At 59.1% G+C, this 22,411-nt stretch overlaps 1 protein-coding gene across 1 annotated transcript in view; it reads right to left on the bottom strand.

The window, feature by feature from the left end:
- NOTCH3 (notch receptor 3) overlaps positions 1-22,411 on the bottom strand; it is a 33,833-nt gene that overhangs the window by 9,163 nt on the left and 2,259 nt on the right. Inside the window, exons 2-28 of the mRNA XM_037818178.1 lie at positions 21,634-21,712; positions 17,296-17,438; positions 16,862-17,209; positions 16,641-16,763; positions 16,310-16,543; positions 15,663-15,818; positions 15,378-15,563; positions 15,010-15,123; positions 14,663-14,776; positions 13,969-14,202; positions 13,739-13,849; positions 11,667-11,859; positions 11,432-11,583; positions 11,142-11,255; positions 10,660-10,815; positions 8,875-9,100; positions 8,383-8,584; positions 7,933-8,086; positions 7,636-7,820; positions 6,282-6,414; positions 5,940-6,197; positions 5,738-5,856; positions 4,909-5,474; positions 2,675-3,001; positions 872-1,026; positions 556-778; positions 93-177 (exon numbers count right to left, since the gene is read on the bottom strand). Coding sequence (XP_037674106.1) covers positions 93-177; positions 556-778; positions 872-1,026; positions 2,675-3,001; positions 4,909-5,474; positions 5,738-5,856; positions 5,940-6,197; positions 6,282-6,414; positions 7,636-7,820; positions 7,933-8,086; positions 8,383-8,584; positions 8,875-9,100; positions 10,660-10,815; positions 11,142-11,255; positions 11,432-11,583; positions 11,667-11,859; positions 13,739-13,849; positions 13,969-14,202; positions 14,663-14,776; positions 15,010-15,123; positions 15,378-15,563; positions 15,663-15,818; positions 16,310-16,543; positions 16,641-16,763; positions 16,862-17,209; positions 17,296-17,438; positions 21,634-21,712 — 5,090 coding nt within the window. The remainder of the gene's footprint in view (positions 1-92; positions 178-555; positions 779-871; positions 1,027-2,674; positions 3,002-4,908; positions 5,475-5,737; positions 5,857-5,939; positions 6,198-6,281; positions 6,415-7,635; positions 7,821-7,932; positions 8,087-8,382; positions 8,585-8,874; positions 9,101-10,659; positions 10,816-11,141; positions 11,256-11,431; positions 11,584-11,666; positions 11,860-13,738; positions 13,850-13,968; positions 14,203-14,662; positions 14,777-15,009; positions 15,124-15,377; positions 15,564-15,662; positions 15,819-16,309; positions 16,544-16,640; positions 16,764-16,861; positions 17,210-17,295; positions 17,439-21,633; positions 21,713-22,411) is intronic.

The raw sequence follows: 22,411 nt of genomic DNA, 5'->3' as shown, positions 1-22,411 counted from the left end.
GGGAGGTGGGAGAGCCGACAGCCCTGAGCTGTCCTGCTGACCATCGGGGGCCTCCGGGACCCTGGGGGCTGGGGCTGGGGAAGGGGTTGCACCTTCAATCTCTTGGACTCCGGGCACTCTGTGTCCATCCAGTCTGAGGCCATCTCCCCCATCAGACTCTCACCCTTGGCCATGTTCCTGTGGGGACGAAGAGGGGAGGGGTGTGAGAGGGGACACTGGAGGGCTTTGGGGGTGGGGCCCAAGCAGAGGTCACAGAGGCAAGGCTGGGGTTACTGGAGATGGAATTGGGGGTCTCGGGCCAGAAAACACAGGAGACGGGGCAGAGACATAGGTTCCAATGAGGGGGTGCGGGGGGTACGGTCAGGGGTTTTATGGGTGACAGCCGGGGTCCCAAGGTGGAATTGAGGAAGGGGCAGGAGTGGGGTCAAAGGTCAGGAGTGATCCCACCCCCCCACCCCCCAGGGATCATGGAGTCAGTTGACAAACACTGGAGTCCCAGGTGAAGTCTGAAGTCGGGGTCAGGTTGGGGTCAGAGGTCAGCGCCAGGGTAGTCACCTCATGCCCAGCGCGTCTTGGCCCACGGGCTCCCGCCGGCCCTTGTGGGCAGCGGCCGTGTCCTTGTGCAGCGCGAAGCCTTCGGGGAACCACAGGGTGCTGTGCTCGCGCTTGCGCCGGGCCACCATGACACCCAGGACGAGGATGACCAGCAGGAAGACGGCCCCCGCCGCCAGCAGCGGCAGCAGCGACACGCTTGGCTCCGGCGGCTCCAGCGGCTCCCCTGCCGGAGGGAAGCGGGGTCACCCAGGAGCTAGGGGCTCCCCACCCCAAACACCCCATGGGGCCCCCAGCCCCACCCAGGGCCGGGCCTCACCCCGCACAGCCTGCAGTGGGTAAGGGAAGTCGAGGCGCTCCACGGCCGACAAGGCGCCCAGGTAGTCCGCTGCACTCTGGGCATCTAAGAAGCAGTGATCGTTTTCGGGCAGTTGCAGGCAGAGCCGGTTGTCGATCTCCAGCATCACCACGGAGCTGCGGGGGGATGGAGAATGGGGGTACAGAGCAGCTTCACCAGCACCCACTGCAAGCCCAAAACCAAGCCCCACCCATCCACCCCAGGGCCAGGCTCCCAAGAGCTGCCATCCCACATTGCACCCCCAAAAAAGGTATCGCTCTGGCCACTAGCACCCCCCAAGCCACTGAATCTAATGAATGTTTTCTTCACATCAACACTTCTGTAACTTTCCCCACTCACCCTAATGCACAGCCAGACCTGCTTTATCGGGCTGGGGCACCCCCCACCCGGCTGCAACCAACTAGTTCTGACAGCTCACAGCCACCTTGTCCCTAAGGAACTGTCCCCAGCAAAATGGGAATCACCTCAGCTGGGAGGATATACACCCCCAGGGCAGCTGTCCTCCCTCAAAGGGGGGACAACTCTGGGGGGCTGTCCACATTCCAGAAACCCCCAGGAGCTTGGGCAGGAGCTGGACTCCTGCTGAGGCTCTCTCCCAGCTTCCCTTAAGCCTTCATCCACCCCCTCAATTTAAAGCCTGCGTCTGAACCCCACTAAGACACTCACTTCCTCCAAACTCCCTCCTATGTGGGGATCCCCAGTTGCTCCACACTCCCAGGGCACCCCCTATTTCTCCATCTATTCTTTCTCCTTCCCGTTTCTGAGCTAGTTTCCCTGAATCAATCCTAAGACCTCATTATCCCCAGGATAGTCACTCTCCTCTCTCCCCACTTGACACTCCTGGGGACATATGAGCCCCTCCTGCAGCCTCAATGATAACCCATGTCCTTTTTCTCTTTCTCTGGTCCCCAGCCACCTCTGGACCTCTCCCCCAACACCCCCACACCCCTCAGACTTTGCAAGCCCCAAAGTGACCCCTTTTTTTCACCCTGGGACCCCACTTTGATGACAGTCCTCCAGCCCCCCAGTCACCCAGCTGGGGACTGGTGCAGTGGCTTCCCCAGATCCATCCACCACCACCCTCTCCTCCTGTCTCTACAATCCAGCCGGCCTCTCTGTCCCCCCCACCCCCACCCCCTCAGGCCTCCTCAACATCGCCTCCACTTCCCTTCTGGCCTCAGCAGCAGAAGAGTGCCACATTGTCTATTTCTAGGAAAAAACCTCCATAGGCCCCTAACCACTCTGGGGTACCACCTGCCTCCCCAGAATGAGGGAGCTCTAGGGCAGGGGACGGGTCTCAACCCAGGGTGATCCGAACTCTTCAGACCCAACCCCCGAGGTGGGGGGACACTGGCAATGTCTGGAGGCATTTTGGGGTGTCACAACAGGAAAAGGGGGGCTCCTGGAATCCAGTGGGTGGAGGTGAGGGATGTTGCAGAAAGAATTGACCATGCATCAAAGACGGTGATTCTCAACCAGGGCTGGTTCTATCCACCAGAGCCCACTGGCCACGTCTGGAGACAAGCTTAGTCGTCGCCACCAGAGGCCAGGGAAGCGGCTCAAAATCCCGCCATGCCCAGGAGGCCCCGGCCCCAAACATCAGCAGCAGGGAGGCGGAGAACCCCGAGACTTCGCCCTCGTTTCCGGGGAAGGCTCTCCAAGCTGGGAAGCGCAGCGACCCCCCCACCCCCCGCGCGCACAGCGGCCCGGCCCCCGCGGTGCCTCTCCTGCCCCGAGGGACCCCATCGGCTGGGAGCCACTCACCCGATCACCTCGGGGGCCAGCTCCCGCCGCGCGCGGGGCTCCGGGCCGGGCCGGTGGTAGGGGAAGACCATGGCCTGGCCGTGCGCGTCGACGCGGAAGCGCAGCGAGGTGCGCAGGATGGCGCTGAGGCGCTGCAGGAAGTCGGCGCCCGAGCGCAGCAGCTCGGCCGGCGGCAGCAGCACCGTGAGCACCAGCACGCCGCGCGCCAGCAGCGCTGGCACCTCGGCCGCGCAGTCCAGCCCGTCCCAGCCGCACTCCTCCGTGTTGCAGCCCTGGTCGCAGCGGCCGTCGGCGAAGTGGTCCGCGCAGTACTTCTCGTACACGGGGCTGGGGGCAGAGCCGGGTGGGGGGGTCAGGGGCGCCTGGGAGCGGCTGCGCACATCTTCCCCGCGCGCCCACGCATCAGAGTCCCGCGACGCGACGGCGGAGAGGGAGGACAGACGGACAGCACGTGCACCGGGGACTGGGAGGTACAGGCGCACGGCAGGCCTTGGGTCAACCCAGCCAGTCCCTCCGTGACTCTGAGCCAGTCGATAATTGATGGGTCGCCCAATACGGGCTGGGCACCGCGGAGGCACTGAGGATAGGGCCAAAGCACCGACCCTTGCCCACGGGGAGGTGATTTTCCAGCAGGTGAGTGCAGACAGGAGAGGAGATGAGTAAGCAAGACATACAGCATTCCAGTTTTAGGTCAATAAAATGAGCATGTGCACGAATTCACAGAATGCTGCACTGGATGGTATTACTGCTTAGGAGGAAAAGTAAAGCTGGATAGATGGATGGATGGATGGATGGATGGATACATAGATAGATATATAGATGGATGGATAGATATAGATGATGGATGGATCAATAAATGATGGATGGATGGATGGACAGGTAGATGGACAGACAGACATGGATGATAGATGATAGATGAATAGATGACAGATGGATGGATGGATGGATACATAGATATACAGATGGATGAATAGATATAGATGATGAATGATAGATAAATGATAGATGGATGGATGGATTAATAGGTAGATGGATAGATAGATATGGATGATAGAGATGACGGGTAGATGAATAGATACATATGGATGATAGATGGGCAAATAGGGATGATGGATGGATGGATGGATGGACAGAAAGATACATAGATATAGATGGATGGATAGATAAATGATAGATGCATGAATAGATGGATAGATAGGATGATATGCAATGGTGGCAAAATGTTAAAACTGGTGGATCTGGGTATCTGGTGGGATGGGGGTTGTGGGAATTCTCTGAATGGAGTTTGTATTATTTTTGCAACTTTCCTGTAAGTTTGAAATTAATTAGAAATTAAAAGTTAAAAAAAAAAAGGCAGGGGGAAGTGCTGACGGTGGCAGGAAGGAGCTGGCTGGAAACGTGCCCCGTTTGAGCAGCGACTTGAAGGAGGTGGGGAAGGACCCGTATGGCCTCCTGGAAGTGCCAGGCAGTGACCGGCCAGTGCAAAGGCCCTGAGGTGGGGACCTGAGGGACAGCAGAGAGGCCAGGGTGGCTGGAGTGGAGTGAGCCAGAGGGGCAGTGGGGGACAATGAGGAGGGCAAGAGGAAAGGGAGGGGAGGCCTCCAGGTAGACAGGCAGGCTCAGAGAGGGACAGAGGGGCAGGGTGCAGGGATGGACAGATGGAATGCATGGGTGAGCAAAAGGACAGATGGAAAGACAGAAGAGGGGCAGGGATGGGCAGCAGGAGCATGGGCCAAAGATCGAGTACAGAGAGTGCAAAAGGGGTATCTGGATGGCCGGAAGGACAGACAGAAGTGGCCAATGGCTGGGCAGGTGGGGCGCACAGAACAGACAGGAGCACTTGGATGGACAGACAGGGTGCTCGGGGATTCAGACAGGGCAAATGAACGGGCAGCCCAAGAGACAAGGCCCCTGGACAGATGGACTGACAGATAGACTAGAATAAACTGTAGGACTGATGAGACAGAAAGGGGGCACACTTGATTAGTCAGATATGGCACACAGATGAGCAGACCCGGCAAACGGGTGGACAGTCAGACAGACAGGGCAAGCAGATAGACCAAGGCAAATGGGTGGACAGACAGACAGTCAGAGGGGGGGGGTGCCAGGGACGGTCAGGCGTGGCACGGGGATGGACAGACTGGACAGAGCGTGACAGCGGTTGTTCCGACCCGCCGGGGCGGGCGGACAGAGGGGCGGGGCCCGCGGGCGGACAGACGCACGGACGCGCTCACTTGCAGGCGCGCTGGCGGCCGCCGGCGCGGCAGTCGAAGTTGTCGTAGAGGCAGGCGGGCGAGCTGCAGGCCGGGTCGCAGCGGCTGTTGTTGAAGAGGCGCCAGCACTGCAGCGCCGCGCACTGCCGCCAGGGGTCGCCCACGCTCAGCGAGCAGTCGCCGCCGTCCCAGCCGCAGCCGGGGCTGTTGCACTCGCGGTCGCAGCGCCCGTCCCCGCGCTTGGCCAGGCAGTTGGCGCGCGGGCACCGCGGCTCCTCGGGGGCCTCGGCGGCCGCCTCCGGGGCCTCGCAGCGCGGCCCGGCCCAGCCCGGCGCGCAGGCGCAGCGGAAGAAGGGCGCGAGCGGCGCGGGGCGGCAGGAGCCCCCGTGCAGGCAGGGGGCGGCCGCGCAGCTGGCGTTGGCGAAGCCCGGCGGGGACCCCCGGGAGCCCCGGCACGCGGGGTCCGACAGCCCCGGGGGACAGGCGCAGCGCGGGCTGCGGCCGGTCTGCTGGCACGGGACGCCCGCCGGGCACTGCAGCTCCCGGCAGGAGCGCGCCACCCGCTCGCAGAACGGACCCCAAAAAGGCTGGGGGGCGGGGGTGCAGTGGGGAGAGAGCAAAGAGTGGGGGGAAGGAGGAGGGGAGGGAGAGGAGAGAGGGTGGGGGCGAGGTCAGGGCTCAGGAGAGGTTGCACCGCCAAAGCCCCGGTGCAACCTCTCCCCCCTCCTCTGGAGCCCCAACTTTGCAGGTAAGCCCCGCCTCCTCCCAAACCCCAGCCTTTCCCCAGTAAGCTCCGCCCCTTCCAGCTCCCCCCTCCCCCGACTCGAAGGGTGAGCCCCCCCCCACCTACCGGGATGCAGTGGCAGGAGAAGGTTAGCGCACCCCCGGGGCCCGAGCTGGGGCGACACTGGCCCCCATGCTGGCACGGCTGGGACTCGCAGGGAGACAGGACAGCCTCACAGCGGGGACCTGGGCCAAGTTGGGGGGATGGTGGGTCAGCCACTGAGGGGGGAGGTCAGGCAGGGTCCCCCCACTCCGTATCCCGCGCTCACCGGTGAAGCCCGCCCGGCAGAGGCAGCGGAAGGCTCCGCCTGGGTCCTGCAGGCAATCCCGGGTGTGCGCAGCGTGGCAGGCCCCGGGGCGACACTCATTGATGTCCGCCTCACAGCGCAGGCCGGTGTAGCCCCGGGGACAGACGCAGCGGAAGCCCCCAACCAGGTCCAAACAGGTGCCATTGTGCAGACACGGGGGCCCCGGCTCCTGGGCTGGGCCTGGGCCACAGTCGTCCTCATTGATTTCACAGAGCACGCCTGGGGCGAGGTGGAGCAGTCAGGGGTGGGGGGACGGGGGCGCAGCTTCCCATCCCGGGCCCCCAACCCCGGGGGCTGACATACCCAGCGTTCCCGGGGGACATGAGCACAGATAGCCGGCCACCAGGTCCACACAGGAGCCCCCGTGCTGGCAGGGCTGGGAGGCGCACTCGTCCACGTCATCCTCACAGTCACTGCCAGTGTAGCCCGAGGGACACTGGGGGAGAGTGGGGGGCAGTGTGAGATACAGACCCACTGAGCCCAGAGGGACACACACACACATCCAGACACGCATGCAGAGACACAAAGGACCCCAGCTCAAAAGGACACACACACACACACACACACACACACACACACACACACGACCCAAGGAATGGAAGGAGCACACACCAACACATGAATCGATGAGCATGTGGTCCATCCTGACAACAGGATTTTTATTCGGCCATAGAAAAGTAGTTCTGCCACATTCTACAACCACAGAGCATCTCAAAAACATGCTGAGTGAAAGAAGCCAGACCCCAAATGTCACACATTGTCTGATTCCCCTTAAAAGAAGTCTCTAGGTAAGCAGAGTCATAAGGACAGATAGTAGAATGGGGGTTACTATGGGGTGTGGTGTCTGAGTGGATGCAGAGTTTCTGTTTGGGGTGATGAAAAAGGGTTGGTAATGGATGGTGAGGATGGAGGCACAACTTTGTTTCTGTTTTCTTTCTTATCTTTTCTAATTAGAGAAGTTATAGGTTTAGAGAAAAAAACGTGCATAATAGACCAAGTTCCCACTTACCCACCCTAGTAACACCTTTTAGTGTGGTACGTTTGTTCCAATTTCATGAAAGAACATTTTTATAATTGTACTAGTAACTACAGTCCTTTGTTTACAGTAGGGTTCACAGATTATGTTGTACAGTCTTTTTTTTTAACTTTTATTCTAGTAATGTATACAACCTACAGTTTTCCCTTTCAACCACATTCAAATATATAATCTGGTGCTATTATTAAGTTCCCCATGTTTGCACAACATTTTGAATATAATGAATGCTACTGAAATCAACACATGAAAGTGGTTAAAGTGGCAAATGTTATGTTATGTATATATGTGGCCATAATAAAAGGATTAGGTTTTTTTAAAGACACACAGATATCTGACACACAGACACACAGTAGAAAAAAATGCACCCAACATGGAAAGACACCCAGGGACACACACACAGAAGGACAAATATCCAAGCCAGACACATCCAAAAAGAGGCCAGGCACAAAAACGCACGGATCCACCTGGAAACAACCCGCGAGAGACACTCCCAGATCCACGCGAAGTGACACCCACAAAGCTATTCCCAAATTTGGAAAAGCCAAAACCCAGGTCCACCCAAACCGGGACAGGGACGCGGGGAGACCCACCCATCCCCCGCCTCCCCGGGGTGCCCCCTACCTCGCACACGTAGCCCCCCATGCGGCCGCGGCAGGTGCCCCCGTGCTGGCAGGGCTGGGCGGAGCAGGCGTCCACCTCCCGTTCGCAGTGGCTGCCCGTGCGGCCCTCTGGGCACACGCAGTAGTGGGAGCCGCCATCGTCCACGCAGTGCCCGCCCGCCTGGCACAGCTGCTGCAGCCGCACCCCTGAGCAGACGACGGGGGAGTCAGGCACAGGGGCGGCCTCCCACCCCCACGCCCTCGGGGCCGTGCCACAGCCCCCGCGGGCCCCGCATCCCGAGCCGGGAGCGCTCCTCACCCTTCTGGGCCGCCGCCTCCCTGCAGGGCAGGCTCCGGATGTCACAGAGGCGACCGCCCCACGCCGGGGGGCAGAGGCAGTAGAAGGAGGACCCGGTCTGGGTACAGTGACCCCCGTTCTGACAAGGTGCACGGCTGCACCAGTCAACCAGCGTCTGGAGGGGACCCCTCGGCGTCAGCACTCGGGGAACCCCTGAGAAACCAAGCCTCGTCCCTTCCCCAAGACCCTCAGGCTCCTCCCCCGGTGTCTTAGTCAGGTCCCTCCCCCAGAAGAACGTTCCAGATTCTATTCCCGGGTCCCCTGCAGGCCCCTCCCCTAGGACCCAGCAGGCTCCTCCCCCAGGGTCCCAGCAGACTCCTCCCCCAGTGTCCTAGTCAGGCCCCGCCCCCAGAAGAACTTCCCAGATTCCATCCCACGGTCCCCCCCAAGACCCCCGATGACCCCGCCCACCTGGCACTGGGTACCAGTGAAGCCCTCCGGGCAGGCGCAGCGGAAGCCGGGGTGGGTGGGGCTGCAGACACCCCCGTGCAGACAGGGCCGCGAGAGGCAGGGGTCGGCCTCGTGTTGGCAGTGGGCGCCGGTGTAGCCCGGCCTGCAGAGGCAGCTAAAGGAGTTCACGCCATCCACGCAGGTGCCGCCGTTGAAACAAGAGCTGGGGGCGGGCGCGGGGCTGTCAGGCCCCGCCCCCTTCCGGGCTCCACCCCCCACTGACACCGCTGGGGAGAGGTCCCGCCCCTCGCAGCCGGTCCCTTACCCCCAACTCAACAGGTATTTCAGCGCTCAGGTGGGAGCCTGGTGGAACCCCACCCTCTCAAGGTGACTCCCCACCCCCAACCCCAAGCAGGGTATCTGCCCTTACCCCATCAAGCATCAAAGTCCCAGAGGAGGGTGCTGAGCTGAGCCCCCCACCAGTCCCTCCCTTCCTTCCCCGGCCCCACCCACCTGGGGCTGCAGTCGGGCAGGTCCCGCTGGCACTGGGAGCCCCCATAGCCAGGCGGGCAGGTGCAGCTGAAGGAGGCCACGTGGTCGCTGCAGGTCCCCAGGCCGCAGGGGCTGCTCAGACACTCGTCCACGTCGCGGGCACAGCGCTGGCCAGCAAAGCCGGGGAGGCAGGAGCAGGAGAAGGACCCCACGCCGTCCTGGCAGGAGCCCCCGTTCAGGCAGGGGTCTGTGGTGGGAGGGGCACGGTCTGGTCACTCGCCTGCCCTGGCCCTTCACCAGCCCAGCCTGTCTCCCCGGCCCTGCTTTGCAGAGAGGGGAATGCAGGAGGAAACCAGCACGTTCCGGAGGGGGCACATTTGATCAGAGGGATCAAATTTGGCCCCCTCCTGTGGCCCCATCCCTTCCCTGATCTGGAAACCTCACCTATATGGAACGGGGAAGGGCTGCGGGGAGCCACAAAGTTCTCCCAGCTGCCAAGCAAAGGGGATTCTTGTACCTGTTAGAATTCTACTGCTAAGCATGCAGGTGGCTATTAGCCATTATTGAAAACATGGGTGGTTCAGATGGAAATGTGCCCTAAGTATACAGCACACACTGGCTTTCAAAGAGTTAGTACCAAAAATAAATAAAGGCAAAATATTTCATTAAAGATTTTTTATATTGATTAGATGTTGAAATGATCATATTTTTAATATATTGTGCTAAATCAAATACAACAGTCGATTCTCATTATTCGCAGTAGATGTGGTTTATAAAAGGCACCACAAGCACTGAACTAGCAAATATTGAACCATGGCTCCCAGGGAAAACACAGGGTTAGTTACCTACCAGCCTCAGGTCCCATTTTCCTCCACATCCACAACCTTGTTTTAAGGTGGGCTTCTGTTTTAAAGACAACTTATTTAATTCAGATTATGGATTGGTTAACATTTTGAACTCCCAGACAGCAGTGCTGTAACTCACATCTAAATGAAGCTGATCCAGCACTCATATTTTCTCCATAAGGCCCCGCCCCAGCCTTCTTGCTTTTAGGAACACTGGACAGCACTTCGGCACTACACTCGGGGAACATTTTAGGAAGCAAAATCACCAGCAAATAGCACAGAAATGTGAAAAAGTTGGCACCAAATAGACTGTGAAAAGGATGCTCATTTACAGTTTGAGAGTTGAAACAAGAAAGCAGGGTACTGCCTTGTTCCAACTTAGCTGGGAACACACATCTCGGGACACTCAGATTTTTGGCTGCTCAGTGCACATCTGCAAGGGATCCCAAAAGCCCCCAATGACTGATTTAAGGGTCACAAATAAATTCTAGGGAGTAGGCAAATCCGCAAGCATGGAATCTGCAAATAATGAGGATCAACTGTGCTATTTGAATTATTTTCACCTTTTTAACTTTTCCAACGTGGCTTCCAGACATTTTTAAATGGCACGTGTCTTGCTTTACATGTCTATCGGACAGCTCTGCTCGAGAATTCTCTAGGGGCCTATTATCAATTTTGCACACAACACTAATGTGCTTGCTACCAGCTTGCAGGCTTCAGAGTCAGACAGACCTGTGCTCCAATCCCAGCTATTCCTCTTGGTGCTGTGTGACCTTGGGCAAGTCACTTAACCTCTCTGGGCCCCCTTAACACCCATATCCATAAAACAAGGAAAGTAAGAGGATTTGAAGGTGAAATGGAAGCCCAGTGCTGGGCACACACACCGTATGGGCTTGGTGAGCCTGCCCCCTGGGTCACCATCCAGCCCCCACCCCATGCCTGGGGGCCCCTCTGCACTCACTGGGGTTGCAATCATCAATATTCTCATCACAGGAAGGGCCACCAAACCCCCCATGGCAGGTGCAGCTAAAACTCCCAGCCAGGTTGGTGCAGGTCCCATGCGGGCCGCAGGGAGAAGGGCCGACACACTCATCCACATCCTGCTGGCACCGTGGACCTGGATGGGGGATAAGAGGGGGCAGGGAGGGGGTCTTAGGGTACTGGGGGCTCAGGGAGAAGCTGAAGGCTGAGATGGCCCAAGGCAAGGGGCTCTGGGTGTTTGCACAAGCTCTTCCAGAACTTCCTTCTCCCAGCCTCGCTGAGCAGTACTCCTCCAGCTGCCCGAAACCCTTGGCTGGAGTCCCAGCCCTGTCCTTCCCCAGAAGGAAGCCCCCCTCCAAGGCAGAGTTGGGGTGAGGCCCCTCTGGCACCCCAGCATCATCCAGGTCCTGGTGGGGTGCAGGGGATGTGAAGCAGAGGATGGGGAAGAGGCAGCTGGTGTACCTTGCCAGCCGGGGGGACAGGAGCAGACAGCTGGCTGGCCCGGGGCAGACTCGCAGTGGCCCCCATGTTCACAGGGGTTCGGGGTGCAGGGGGTCAGCAGTTCACACTGGCGGCCTGTGGGGGGCAGGCGAAATGAGATGGTCTTGCCCGCCCCCAGGTCCCTCCAGCTGCGATACCCACCTCCCAAGTTCCTGGAGAAAAAGAGGTGAGACCTAAAAAAGATGACTATAGAGAAGGAAGAGGGAAGAAGGCATTGGGGGGCTGCTGGGGAGGGAAGGGGGGACACACACCCTGGACACCGGGGGGACAGGTGCAGCGGAAGCTGGCTCCATCGCTGGTACAGGTGCCACCTGCCCGGCAGGGCTGGGAGTCACAGGCATCCCGGGCGAGACTCTGTCCGCAGCGTGGACCACTCCAGCCAGGCTCACAGACACAGCGGAACCTGGGGGGGGAGGTGGTCAGGAGGGCTGGGGGAGGCAGCAGAGGGGGGATAAGGGGGGATCGGGGCTTGGGGAGCAGCCTCACCCGCCAGGGGCATCATGGCAGATGCCGTGACTGCAGGGTTCCTGGGCACAGGGGTGGCTGGGTGGCAGGCACAGCGGGGGCAGGGAGCCGGGCGGGCAGAGGCAGCGGAAGCCGTTTTCCCCATCCTGGCAGGTGCCTGCCTCGCTGCACGGGCTGGACGCACACTCATTGATCTCCACGTTGCACAGGGGCCCTGGGGAGCAGACAGGGCACTCCGTCCCAGGACAAGGACAGCCAGCATCTCCCATGGAGGGACAAGCTCGTCCCATTCAGCTCGGCTGCACCCTGGATCAAGGATCACTTCACTCGCATCCTAAGGAAGCTGTTTTTCAAGCCAGGAGGGCCACAGCCGCCACTTCCTAAGTTCTTACCCCCACATCAGAGCAGCCTTCTCTGGGGTCCTCACCCCCAAACTTACACATCGCTTTCATTTCCACAAAGGATCACCAGACCCCACATGGGGACAACCTCATGCCAGTGGACAATCCCACTGGACAAGAATCAAGGGAAGGACGAAACATGGAAGAGCTTCGAGACAGGACGCTGGGGGAAAGCCACACACAAAAAGTCACATGTGGCACGATTCCAATGACATGAAATGTCTGGAGCGAGCAAAACCAGAGAGACGGAAAGCAGATCGGTGGTTGCCAGAGGCTGGGGGAGGGTGGATGGGGAGGGACTGCACGTGGACCCAGGCTCTCCTTTCGGGGGTGACAAGAATGTTCTGGAACCAGATAGAGGTGGTGGCTGCATGTCATCGTGAACATATGAAACACTGCTGGATTATCCACGTGAAAAGATTGATTGTGTGGGATGCGAATTGCACCTCAATACAAATATTGCAAATGAGAGGGCAGAACCTGGTATTAAGAGTTGCCTTGGGTCCCCAAAAGATATGGTGGAGTTTTACCCCCTCCTCCCCCCCCCCCAGTACCTCCAAATGTGACCTTCTTTGAAAATAGGGATGGAATGAGGTGGGCTAAAGTGAGGTCACACTGGAGTATGGTAGTCCTAATCCAATATGACTGGTGTCCTTTTAAGAGGAAACTTGGGACATGGACAGTGCGTTTGTATATATTATGTCCCCCAGAAAAATGCCATTTTCTTTGATGCAGTCTTGTGTGGGCAGGAAATGTATTGGCGTTGATTGGGTTGGAGACTTTTTATTGGATGTTTCCGTGGAGATGTGATAGCTCAACTGTGGGCAAGATCTTTCATTGGATAATTTCCATGGAGCTGTGGCACCACCCATTCAGCATGGGCCTTGGTTAGTTCACTGGAGCCCTATATAAGCTCAGACAGAAGGAGGGAGCTTGCTACAGCCAACAGGGACACTTTGAAGAACACACAGGAGCTGAGAGAGGAGCTGCAGCTTACAGAGCAACATTTTGGAGATGGCCTTTGAAAGCAGACTTTTGCTCTGGTGAAGCTAAGAGAGGACAAACACCCCGAGAGCAACTGAGAGTGACAATTTTGAGGAACTGCAGCCTAGAGAGGAATGTCCTGGGAGAAAGCCATTTTGAAACCAGAACTCTGGAGCAGATGCCAGCCATGTGCCTTCCCAGCCAACAGAGGTTTTCCGGATGCCATTGGCCATTGGCCATCCTCCAGTGAAGGTAGCTGATTGTTGATGCCTTACCTTGGACACTTCATGGCCTTAAGACTGTAACTGTGTAACCAAATAAACCCCCTTTATAAAAGCCAGTCCATTTCTGGTGTTTTCCATCCTGGCAGCATTAGCAAACCAGAAGAGACAGACGGAGAGGGAGAACACCATGTGACAACCTGGCAGAGAACACCAGGGATGGCTGGCCACCTCCAGAAGCCAGGAGAGAGGCAGGGGACAGACCATTCCTTACAGGTCCCAGGGGGAGCTCAGCCCTGCCCTCCAGGGCTTCCAGGTACGACTCACCTGGGGCCAAGACCCTCCCACCTAGATTTTGGACGTCTGGCTTCCAGATCTGGGTGACAGCAAATGTCTGTTGCTTTAAGCCCCCCACCCCCCACCCCATACCTGGGTGCCTTCCTCTCCCTCTCTAAGGACCCCCCTTCCCAGGTATCCGTTTGCCCACCTGTGAAGCCAGGTTGGCAGACGCAGTCGTAGCGGTTGAGGCCGTCACGGCAGACCCCAAAGACGCAGGGGTCGCTGGCACAGTCGTCGATGTTGACCTCACAGTTCACGCCTGGGGGAGGGGACCGCAGCAGACAGTAGCCACCACCAAGTTGGGGCACCGTCCCCAGGCCCCCTGCGCCCCTCCGGGTGGGTGACCCCTGGCCCCAGCCCCACCCCCCGGGGACCCACCTGTGGTGCCGGGAGGGCAGCGGCAGAGGTATTTGTCCACCAGGTCGAGGCACTTGCCCCCGTGGCGGCAAGGCTGGCTGCGACACTCGTCCACCTGGCTCTCGCAGCGCGTGCCGGTGTAGCCCGGGGCGCAGGCACACCAGAAGCTGGCGATGCGGTCCACGCAGCGCCCATGGTGACACGGGTCGGGCGAGCAGTCGTCGATGTTGCGGTCGCACAGCGCGCCCTCGAAGCCTGCGGGGGTGGGGTGGGGTCAGAGGGCCGTGCCAGTGTCCAGCCCCCCTCCCTCGGGACCTGTCTATCAAGCTGGCAGGGGCGGGGAATCACTTCAGGCTCCTCCCCTAGCCTGCCTCCGCTGCGTCCAGGTACGTGCGCGCCAGCACTCACCCGGGGCCAAGACCCTCTCACAATGAATTAGGCCCCACCCCACAATGAATTAGGCCCCGCCTCCAGATTGTCCCTGGTCTAACCTGTTCCTCCCCATCCAAGATTGGAGGTGGGGGCTCATGGGAGGTGCCTGGGGGGCCACTGGGGGGCGGACAGAGGAGCCCCTACCGGCCCCTTAAGCCCTGATCTGGCCTTACCTGCGCCTCTGTCCATCATTGGCTCTGCCCCCAGCCCTCCGAGGTCTGGCCAGTCTCTCATCAGCACCGCCACCTCCCCAACCCCCATCAGGCCCACCCCCTGCGCTCACCCTCCGCGCAGCGACACTCGTAGCCGTCGGGCTGGTCCACGCACTTGGCGCCGTTTCTGCAGGGCGTGCTTGCACACTCGTCCACATCCAGCTGACACGTGGCCCCGCTGAAGCCTGGGGTGGAGTGGGGGTGAGGGGAGGTCCGGCGGGGGACCCGGGCACGCCCCCCTGGCCAGCCCTGCCCCGTTTGGGTAGGCAGCCGGGTAAGTTGGTTTTAAATTAATTTCAGTGTTTTCCCTAACACGTGGTTTCCATGGCGCGTTAGCGGCTGAGGCGGCCTTGCACAGTGAGCGTCCCACCCTCCAGCCTCTGCCCCCCGCAGGGTCCCCTGGGCCCCGGTCGCTCACCTGAGGGGCAGGTGCAGCTGAAGCCGTTGACTCGGTCCTTGCAGACCCCGCCGTTGACGCACGGACTGCTCTGACACTCGTCAATGTCCACCTCGCAAAAGGTGCCCGTGAAGCCTGGGGGTGGTGGCGACGACCCCTTGGTCTAAGGCACACCCCCTCGCACTCAAAAACGTGGCCCCAGCCCCCAGCCCCAACCCGAGACTCGTCTTCGGCCTCCAGGTGGTCCAAGACCCCTCCCCAAACCCAAGCCCTGTCCCCGGGCCCACCCCCAAGTACCACCCCAAGCTCTCAGTCCAAGACTGCCCCGCAGCTCCGCCTGGACCCCGCCCTCGGCCCCGCCCAGGCCTCAGGCCCCGCCCCCCGCACACCTGCCATGCAGATGCAGGTGAACTGGCCAATGCGGTCGAGGCACGTGGCCTGGTTGCGGCAGGGCCCCGACAGGCACTCATTGACGTCGGTCTCGCAGCGCGGGCCGGTGTAGCCGCGGCCACACTGGCACAGGAACGAGCCCTGCGTGTTCATGCAGCGGCCCATGTGCTCGCAGGGGTTGGCGCCTGAGGGGCGGGGCGAGCCGGTGTGGGCGTGGCCGGCGGAGGCCCCACCCCTCTCTGCTCCCGCACCCCCAACCCCCCTCCCCAGAGAGACCCCCTCACCGATGGAGCACTCGTCCACGTCCTGGTCACACGCCCCGCCCGTGAAGCCCGGGGGGCAGGTGCAGATCGCCCGGCCGTTGACGGGGTTCGTGTCGCAGATGGCGTCCTCGTGGCAGGGGTTGCTGACGCAGGCGTCGTCCAGATGACACAGAAGCCCTGGGCAGGGGGCAAGCCGAGTCAGGGGAACCCCAAAGTCCCAAACCCACATAGCGGTTTTAGCTTGGTTTGTGTTTTTATTAACCTGCAGTGTGTTTAGTTGCTTTTTATCAAAACAAAACAAAACAAAACAAAATCTGACCATTGATTATGAACAATTTCAATCATGCAGAAAAATTGATCTTTCTATACCCACCAAGGGAGATTCAACTATTGTTAGCTTTATCTATCTGTCACCTATCATCAATTTATCTCCCCACCCAACCGTTTGAAAATAAGGTGCAAATATCCAGGTATTGTTTGCAAATCTCTTGACTCTTTTCCTGGTTATAAAGGGTCCTACCCTAACCCTCCTCCCAGGCCTCCGCTTCATCGTGCCCCAAATCCAGCCTCCAGCACCATCTTTCTAACACCTAAGTCAGATTCCACCCCTGCACGGCTCAAGAACCATCGATGGCTCCCTACTGCCCGCAGGGCAAAGGGCTGCTCACCAGTCTTGCCCATGGGGCAGGCGCAGTAGAAGGAGGCCACGCGGTCGTGGCAGGTGGCCCCGTGGAAGCACACGGCAGTGGCGCAGTCGTCGATGTTCTGACTGCAGCTCTCACCCGTCCAGCCATTGACGCACACGCAGCTGTGGCCGCCCAATGTGTTGAAGCAGGTGCCGCCATTGTGGCAGGCATTGGGCTGCAGCTGACACTCGTCCACATCCTCCGTGCAGAACTGGCCTGTGGCACGGAGAGGCCCCTTGCAGCCGCCTGGCTCACGGTCACCCAGGGCCCCCCACCCCACCCCCGGCAGCTTCCCTTCAGCCCAGGCACCCACCTGTCCACTCGGGAGGGCACTGGCAGTTGTAAGTGTTGACGCCATCTACACAGGTGCCCCCGTTTAGACATCGGTGCCCTGGGCAGTCGTCCACGTTGATCTCACAGTTGTGGCCCTGGAACCCTGGCATGGGTCAGATGAGACAGGACGGTCACAGCCGAGCCAGCCTGTGGCCCCCCCCACTTCACCTGCCAATGCCTCCCTGAAGGCAGCTCACTCACCGGAGAGGCAGGTGCAATCGTAGGTGAGGTCACCACTCTGGCTGCAGGTGCCCCCGTTGCGGCACGGTGAGGGGGCGCAGGGCACAGCCGCGTCATCGCACAGCGGCCCTGTGTAGCCAGCTGGGCACTGGCAGTGGAAGGAGCCAGGTGTGTTGAGGCACGTGCCCCCGTGGCGGCAGGGCCCAGCCACGCCACCCGCCCGGCACTCGTCCACGTCGCTGCGGCAGCTGCGGCCCTGGTAGCCCGGTGGGCAGGCGCAGAGGTAGCGGCCATCGGGTGCCACTGAGCAGCGGGCCCCGTGGGCACAGGGGCTGCTGAGGCAGGGGTCTGGCAGGGAGCAGTCGGGACCTGGGCAAACCAGGTGGGGGGTGAGCCTGGGGCCAACCACACCCTCACCTGTCCTGCACACCCCTCCGCACCCACCCCCTCCTCACCTCGGAAGCCCCGGGGGCAGCGGCAGGAGAACTGGGCAGAGCCCGCCACCACCGAGCTCTGGCAGACGCCACGGCCAGCACAGGGGCCCGAGTGGCAGGGGTCTTCTAGCTGGCACCGGTCACCCACCCAACCTGGAGGGCACCTGTGGACAGAGACAGGCTCGGAGGGGGCAGCAGGGGCAGTGCCAGGCACAGGGCACACACAAGGCAGGCACCCCAACAAGGAGGCCCACTCGCTCACGCAGGCAGCAAATATGCACTGAGCCCAATAGGAACTCTGCAGCAAACAAGGTAAAAGTGCCAGGGTGGCCAAAAGAGGAAAGCAACCCAGGTGTGCTCCAGCAGATGAATGGAGAAACCCAAGCAGCCCCTCCATGCAGTGGAATATTACTCAGCTATAAAAAGGAATGAAGTTCTGGGCCATGCCATAACATGCGGGGACCTCAAAAACATGATGCTGAGCGAAAGAAGCCAGATGCAAAATGACAAATATGGTGTGATTCCACTTATACGAAATAGCTAGACCAAATTCACAGAGATAGAAAGTAGATCAGACATGACATTACCAGGGGCTGGGGGTGACGGTGTCAGGCAGTGAGAAGGAATGGGGGGGTGACTGCTTAAGGTACCCAGAGTATCTGTCTGGGATGATGAGAAAGTTTTGGAAGTAGATAATGGTGATGGTTACACATTTTGACTGTACTTAATGCTACAGAACTGTACTCTTAAAAAATGGCCAGAAATAAAGTTTCAGTGGCAGAGAGATCAAATGGAGTCAAGAGATCACTCTGGGGGACATTCTTATGCATTATATAGACAACACCTTTTAGGTTTTAATATATTGGAATAGCTAGAAGTAAATACCTGAATCTACCAAACTCCAACCCAGTAACCTTGACTCTTGAAGACAATTGTATAACACTGTAGCTTACAAGGGGTGACAGTGTGATTGTGAAAACCTTGTGGATCATACTCCCTTTATCTAGTGTATGGATGGATGAGCAGAAAAATGGGGACAAAACCCAAATGAAAAATAGGGTGGGATGGTGGGGGTGATTTGGATGTTCTTGTTTTATTTTTATTTTTTATTCTGATTCTGATTCTTTCTGGTGCATGAAAAATGTTCAAAAATAGATTGGGGTGATGAAGGCATAACTATATGATGGTACTGTGAACAGTTGATTGTACACTATGGATGACTGTATGGTATGTGAATATATCAAAAAAAACTGAATTTTAAAAAAATGGTCAGAGTGATTCATTTTATGCTCTATATGTTTAAGCAAAATAAAAAATAATGGAAACAATAAAATCCAAGTGACCAATCCCCTCTTGAGGTTCAAGGCCAGGCGGGGGTGGGGTGGGGTGGTGGTGGCATATATATACAAATAATGCGTTAGTTCATAACATGACCGCCGGACGTGGTGAGGGTCTCAAAGCGCACGAGGTTCACTTGTGGGGCGAGGGGGTGAGTAGAGTCAGGGAAAGCCTTTCTGATACTGGGACATTTGATTATAGACTTAGAGGGGCGGAAAGGGGCCAAGGAAAACAGCGTTCCAGGCAGAGAGAACAGCCAATGCCAAGTCTCAGATTCCAGGGGACAACCACGCAGACAAGGACACAGACACAGACACAGACACACACACAGAAACACACACACACACACAGCGAAACACGCCGACCCACGAGCAATCAATCCCATCTGCACAGGCGCAGGGACCCCCAGCGTCTTCCTTGGGAGCGCACACCATGCTTTTTCCCACGAGGGTGGGGGTGGGCGTCAGTGTTGGCGCCCTCGGGGTGCCCCTCATGTTGGTGGGTGGGAGGCCCTTCAGCCCGCAGCGCTCTCCCCAAGCCCACCAAGGTGGCCTTGAGTTTGGGGGAAAGGTGAGAATGAGCAGGAGGGGGGGTGATCTTAAGGCTGGAGACCTCCTGGGGGCGGGGCCAGAGGGAGGGGCTTGCAGCGAGGGAGGGTCCCGGCAGGCTCCGCCCCTGCCGCCCCTCCCCCCTCCCCCCGCCGCAGCCGGCCCCTCCCTCCCCTCGCCCCCGGGCTGAGCTCCAGCGGCTGACTCAGGTCCTCAACGTCACCTCCAAAAGTCCCCCGCCCCGGCCTCCAGGGGAGCAGGTCCGGGCAAGGCCAGGAGGGGTACGGGTGGCGTTGGGGGTGTGTGTGTGGGGGGGGGAGCAGCTCCCAGCCCCCTCCCCCAAAGGGCAGCAGGACGACGGCCGCGCCACGCCTGTGCGCCGGGAGGGGGCGCGCTGCTCTCGGGCGCCGAGGGCGGTGCGTCCCACCGCCAAGCAGGGCGCGGCCCCTTCGCCCCGGGCCGGTTCCCACGCTCTGCGCCCTGCGCCCCCGCCGACCGGTCGGGCCGGTTCCAGCCCCCGCCCGCGCCCCGCCCCGCGGCCTGCGCTTTGGGAGAGACCGAGGTTGTGGGGGGGCGGCTGATGTGGGGGGGGGGGGCCGCGGAGGAGGAGAGGACTAAGAGGACAAGAGTTTGGGAGCCTCCTTTGCGGGGGATAGTCTTGAGGGCTTCACGGAGTAGGGGGGCGCGATGACAACTTGAGGCGTCCCTGAAACGACGTGAGTATTTGGGGCCTTTCAGGAGATCTTGGGGGCCCCTTTGGGGAGCGGTTCCCACGGCGCAGTTCTGGGGACCCAGCCCGCTCCGCTCCGGGAGATCCGGGCTCCGGGCGGCCGCGCGCACCGGTGATTCACCTGTCGGGGGGCGGGGCAGCCGCGGGCGCATTCACCTGTCGGCTGTATTCCAGGCGCAGAGTCCCACCGCGCAGGCGCCCCGCCCGGCCCCGCGGTTCCACCTCCCAGGTAGAAGGGCTCCAGGTAAGGTCACACTTCGTCCCATCTCCACTCACGCAGCCCCTCCCCTCCGGCCCCAGGACCCACCCCTCAGCGAGGCTCAGTCCCTCTACCCACCCAGGTGAGCCCAGGTGAGACGCGTGTGTAACTTCAAAACTAATAATGGAAGACAAAGGCCCAAAAGGGAATTATTTGGGACAATTTAAAAAATTGGAATATGGACTATCTGCTTTATACCAGCGTTAAATTTCTTGAACGTGATAGCTGTACTTAAGGTAATTACACGAGTGTCCTTGTTCTCAGGAAATTTACGTGGAAGTATTGTGTTATAAAGGAGCATTATGTATACAACCTATTCTCAAATGTTTAGAAAATAGATTATAGACAGATATAAATGATATAACAAATGTGGCAAATTGCTAGTAGTTCGTAAATTTGGGTATCTAGGTATGTTGGAGTTCTAGGTATTGGTTTTGTATAATTTTTGAAATGCTTCTGTAAGTTTGAAGTTATTTTAAAATAAAAGGTTTTTAAAAATGTAAAAAAAAAAAAAAAAAAAAAAGGGGGGGGGTTCCTGGGTCTACGTCAGACCGGCCCACCCAGCCGGGGCCAAACCCATTTATCGTTGAATAAATTAATACACCAATGAATTAATCAATTAATAGCTACTGGGTGATAATGGCATTCTTGATAATAACATTACAGACACAGCCAAGCACTTCCCCCAAACTGTAAGCACCAATTTCCTTAAAGCATCTATTTTCCATATCGGTACCGTTAGGATTATTTATAATAATATCACCTATTTATTGAAGGCTTACTTTATGCCTAGGGCTATGCCGGGGACAGCATCTGGAGGGTTTTTAAATCGTCACAGCCAACACAATCAAGGAGGAGCAGTCATTGCTCCATTTTCCAGATGCAAAAACTGAGGCCCAGAAAGCCCAAAGCACCTTGCTTGGGGTGTCCCAGAACCCAGAATTCCAACTCAGCTCCGTCTGCCTCTGCTCGGCTCTTTCCCAGTCCCCTCCCAACTGCCCCCCAACCTTGCACCTTTCCTTGTTTTATCCAACAGCTGGATTCCTGGGCTCCCTCCCCGTCCACAAAGTGGGGAGAAGCATCCCTATTTTCACAGATGCGGGGAGATTCAGGGAGGGGACGTGTCCAGCCCAAAGTCACACAGCAAGAGAGCTGCAGGGTCTCCTGTGCCCCCCTCCCCCCAGGGATTCCTGAGAAATAAGGACGGTTTGTTGATTGAATAATAACCACCTCCATCAGGGGCTTTACACGTGACCTCAGGCCCCCTGAGAACTCCCTGAAGTTGGGATCACTGGGCCCACTTTTCAGACCAGGAACACTGAGGCCGAAAGGGTTTTAGTCCAAGCCAGTCGGTGTGAGATTTGAACCCAGGCCAGGCTGCGTCGCCCTTCCACGCGGCCACACACACGTGGGCAGTGGCCGAGGGGACCTACAGGCAGAAGCGGGGGACCCAGGCCACTGATGGCCCCAAGTCAGGTACTCACAAGCAGGCAGCCTCCCGGGTGGGCAGCTGGGTGCAGCGACCCCCATTCACACACGGGTTTCCATCCAGGCAAGGGGGAGCTGTGGGAGGGGGTGAAGGAAGTTGGGGGGTCAGCCAGGCGCCTGGGAGCCCCAACCCAGAGTGACAGACCCCCCTCCCTGCCTCCTTCAGGCAACAGCTGCACCCGGTGGGGATGGGGGGTGGGAGGTTCTCTGCGGGTGCAGGGAGTCCCCCCACACAGTTCCCACGGCCCCCCTGCCCCAGCCCCAGCTGTTTGGGCTGCAGCTGTCCCTGCCAACTCGAGCTCTGGGAACCCACAAGGCAGGGGCGGGCAGGGGGTGGGGCCGACTTGTGCCAGATGTGGGGGCTCAGGAAGCTGCCAGAGCTGGGTCATGCAGAAGAGGGGATGGGGGGCTACCGAGGCAGGAAGTGAGGGCACCTCAGCGTGAAAGGTGAGGCTGGGGCTCCCTGCCTGCCTCTTGGGATCACAGAGGGGAGCTGGGGCCGGAGCAGTGAATTCTGGGGGCCCGGTGGCCTCGCTTCCCCTGAACTGGGGCACCTGTCCCAGCTGGGCAGGCCTGGATGGCAGCTTAGGGGAGAGTGGGCTCTCCCAGGGACACCCAGCATCGGTGCTGCTGGGATGGGGCATGGCTGAAGGGCGGGGCACCTGGCACCAGTGTGTGCTGCCCTGTCCAGCGTCCCCACGCCCGGGGGCTGTGTCCCTGTGGGGTGTGGCAGAGTCTAACTGTCCTGCCGGGCGGGTCAGGGGTGTGGCGGGA

Source organism: Choloepus didactylus, chromosome 25, assembly GCF_015220235.1.
Source record: "Choloepus didactylus isolate mChoDid1 chromosome 25, mChoDid1.pri, whole genome shotgun sequence".
NCBI lineage: Eukaryota > Metazoa > Chordata > Mammalia > Pilosa > Megalonychidae > Choloepus > Choloepus didactylus.
The sequence above is the reverse complement of the archived record's forward strand: the minus strand, read 5'-3'. Positions and strand labels throughout refer to the sequence as shown.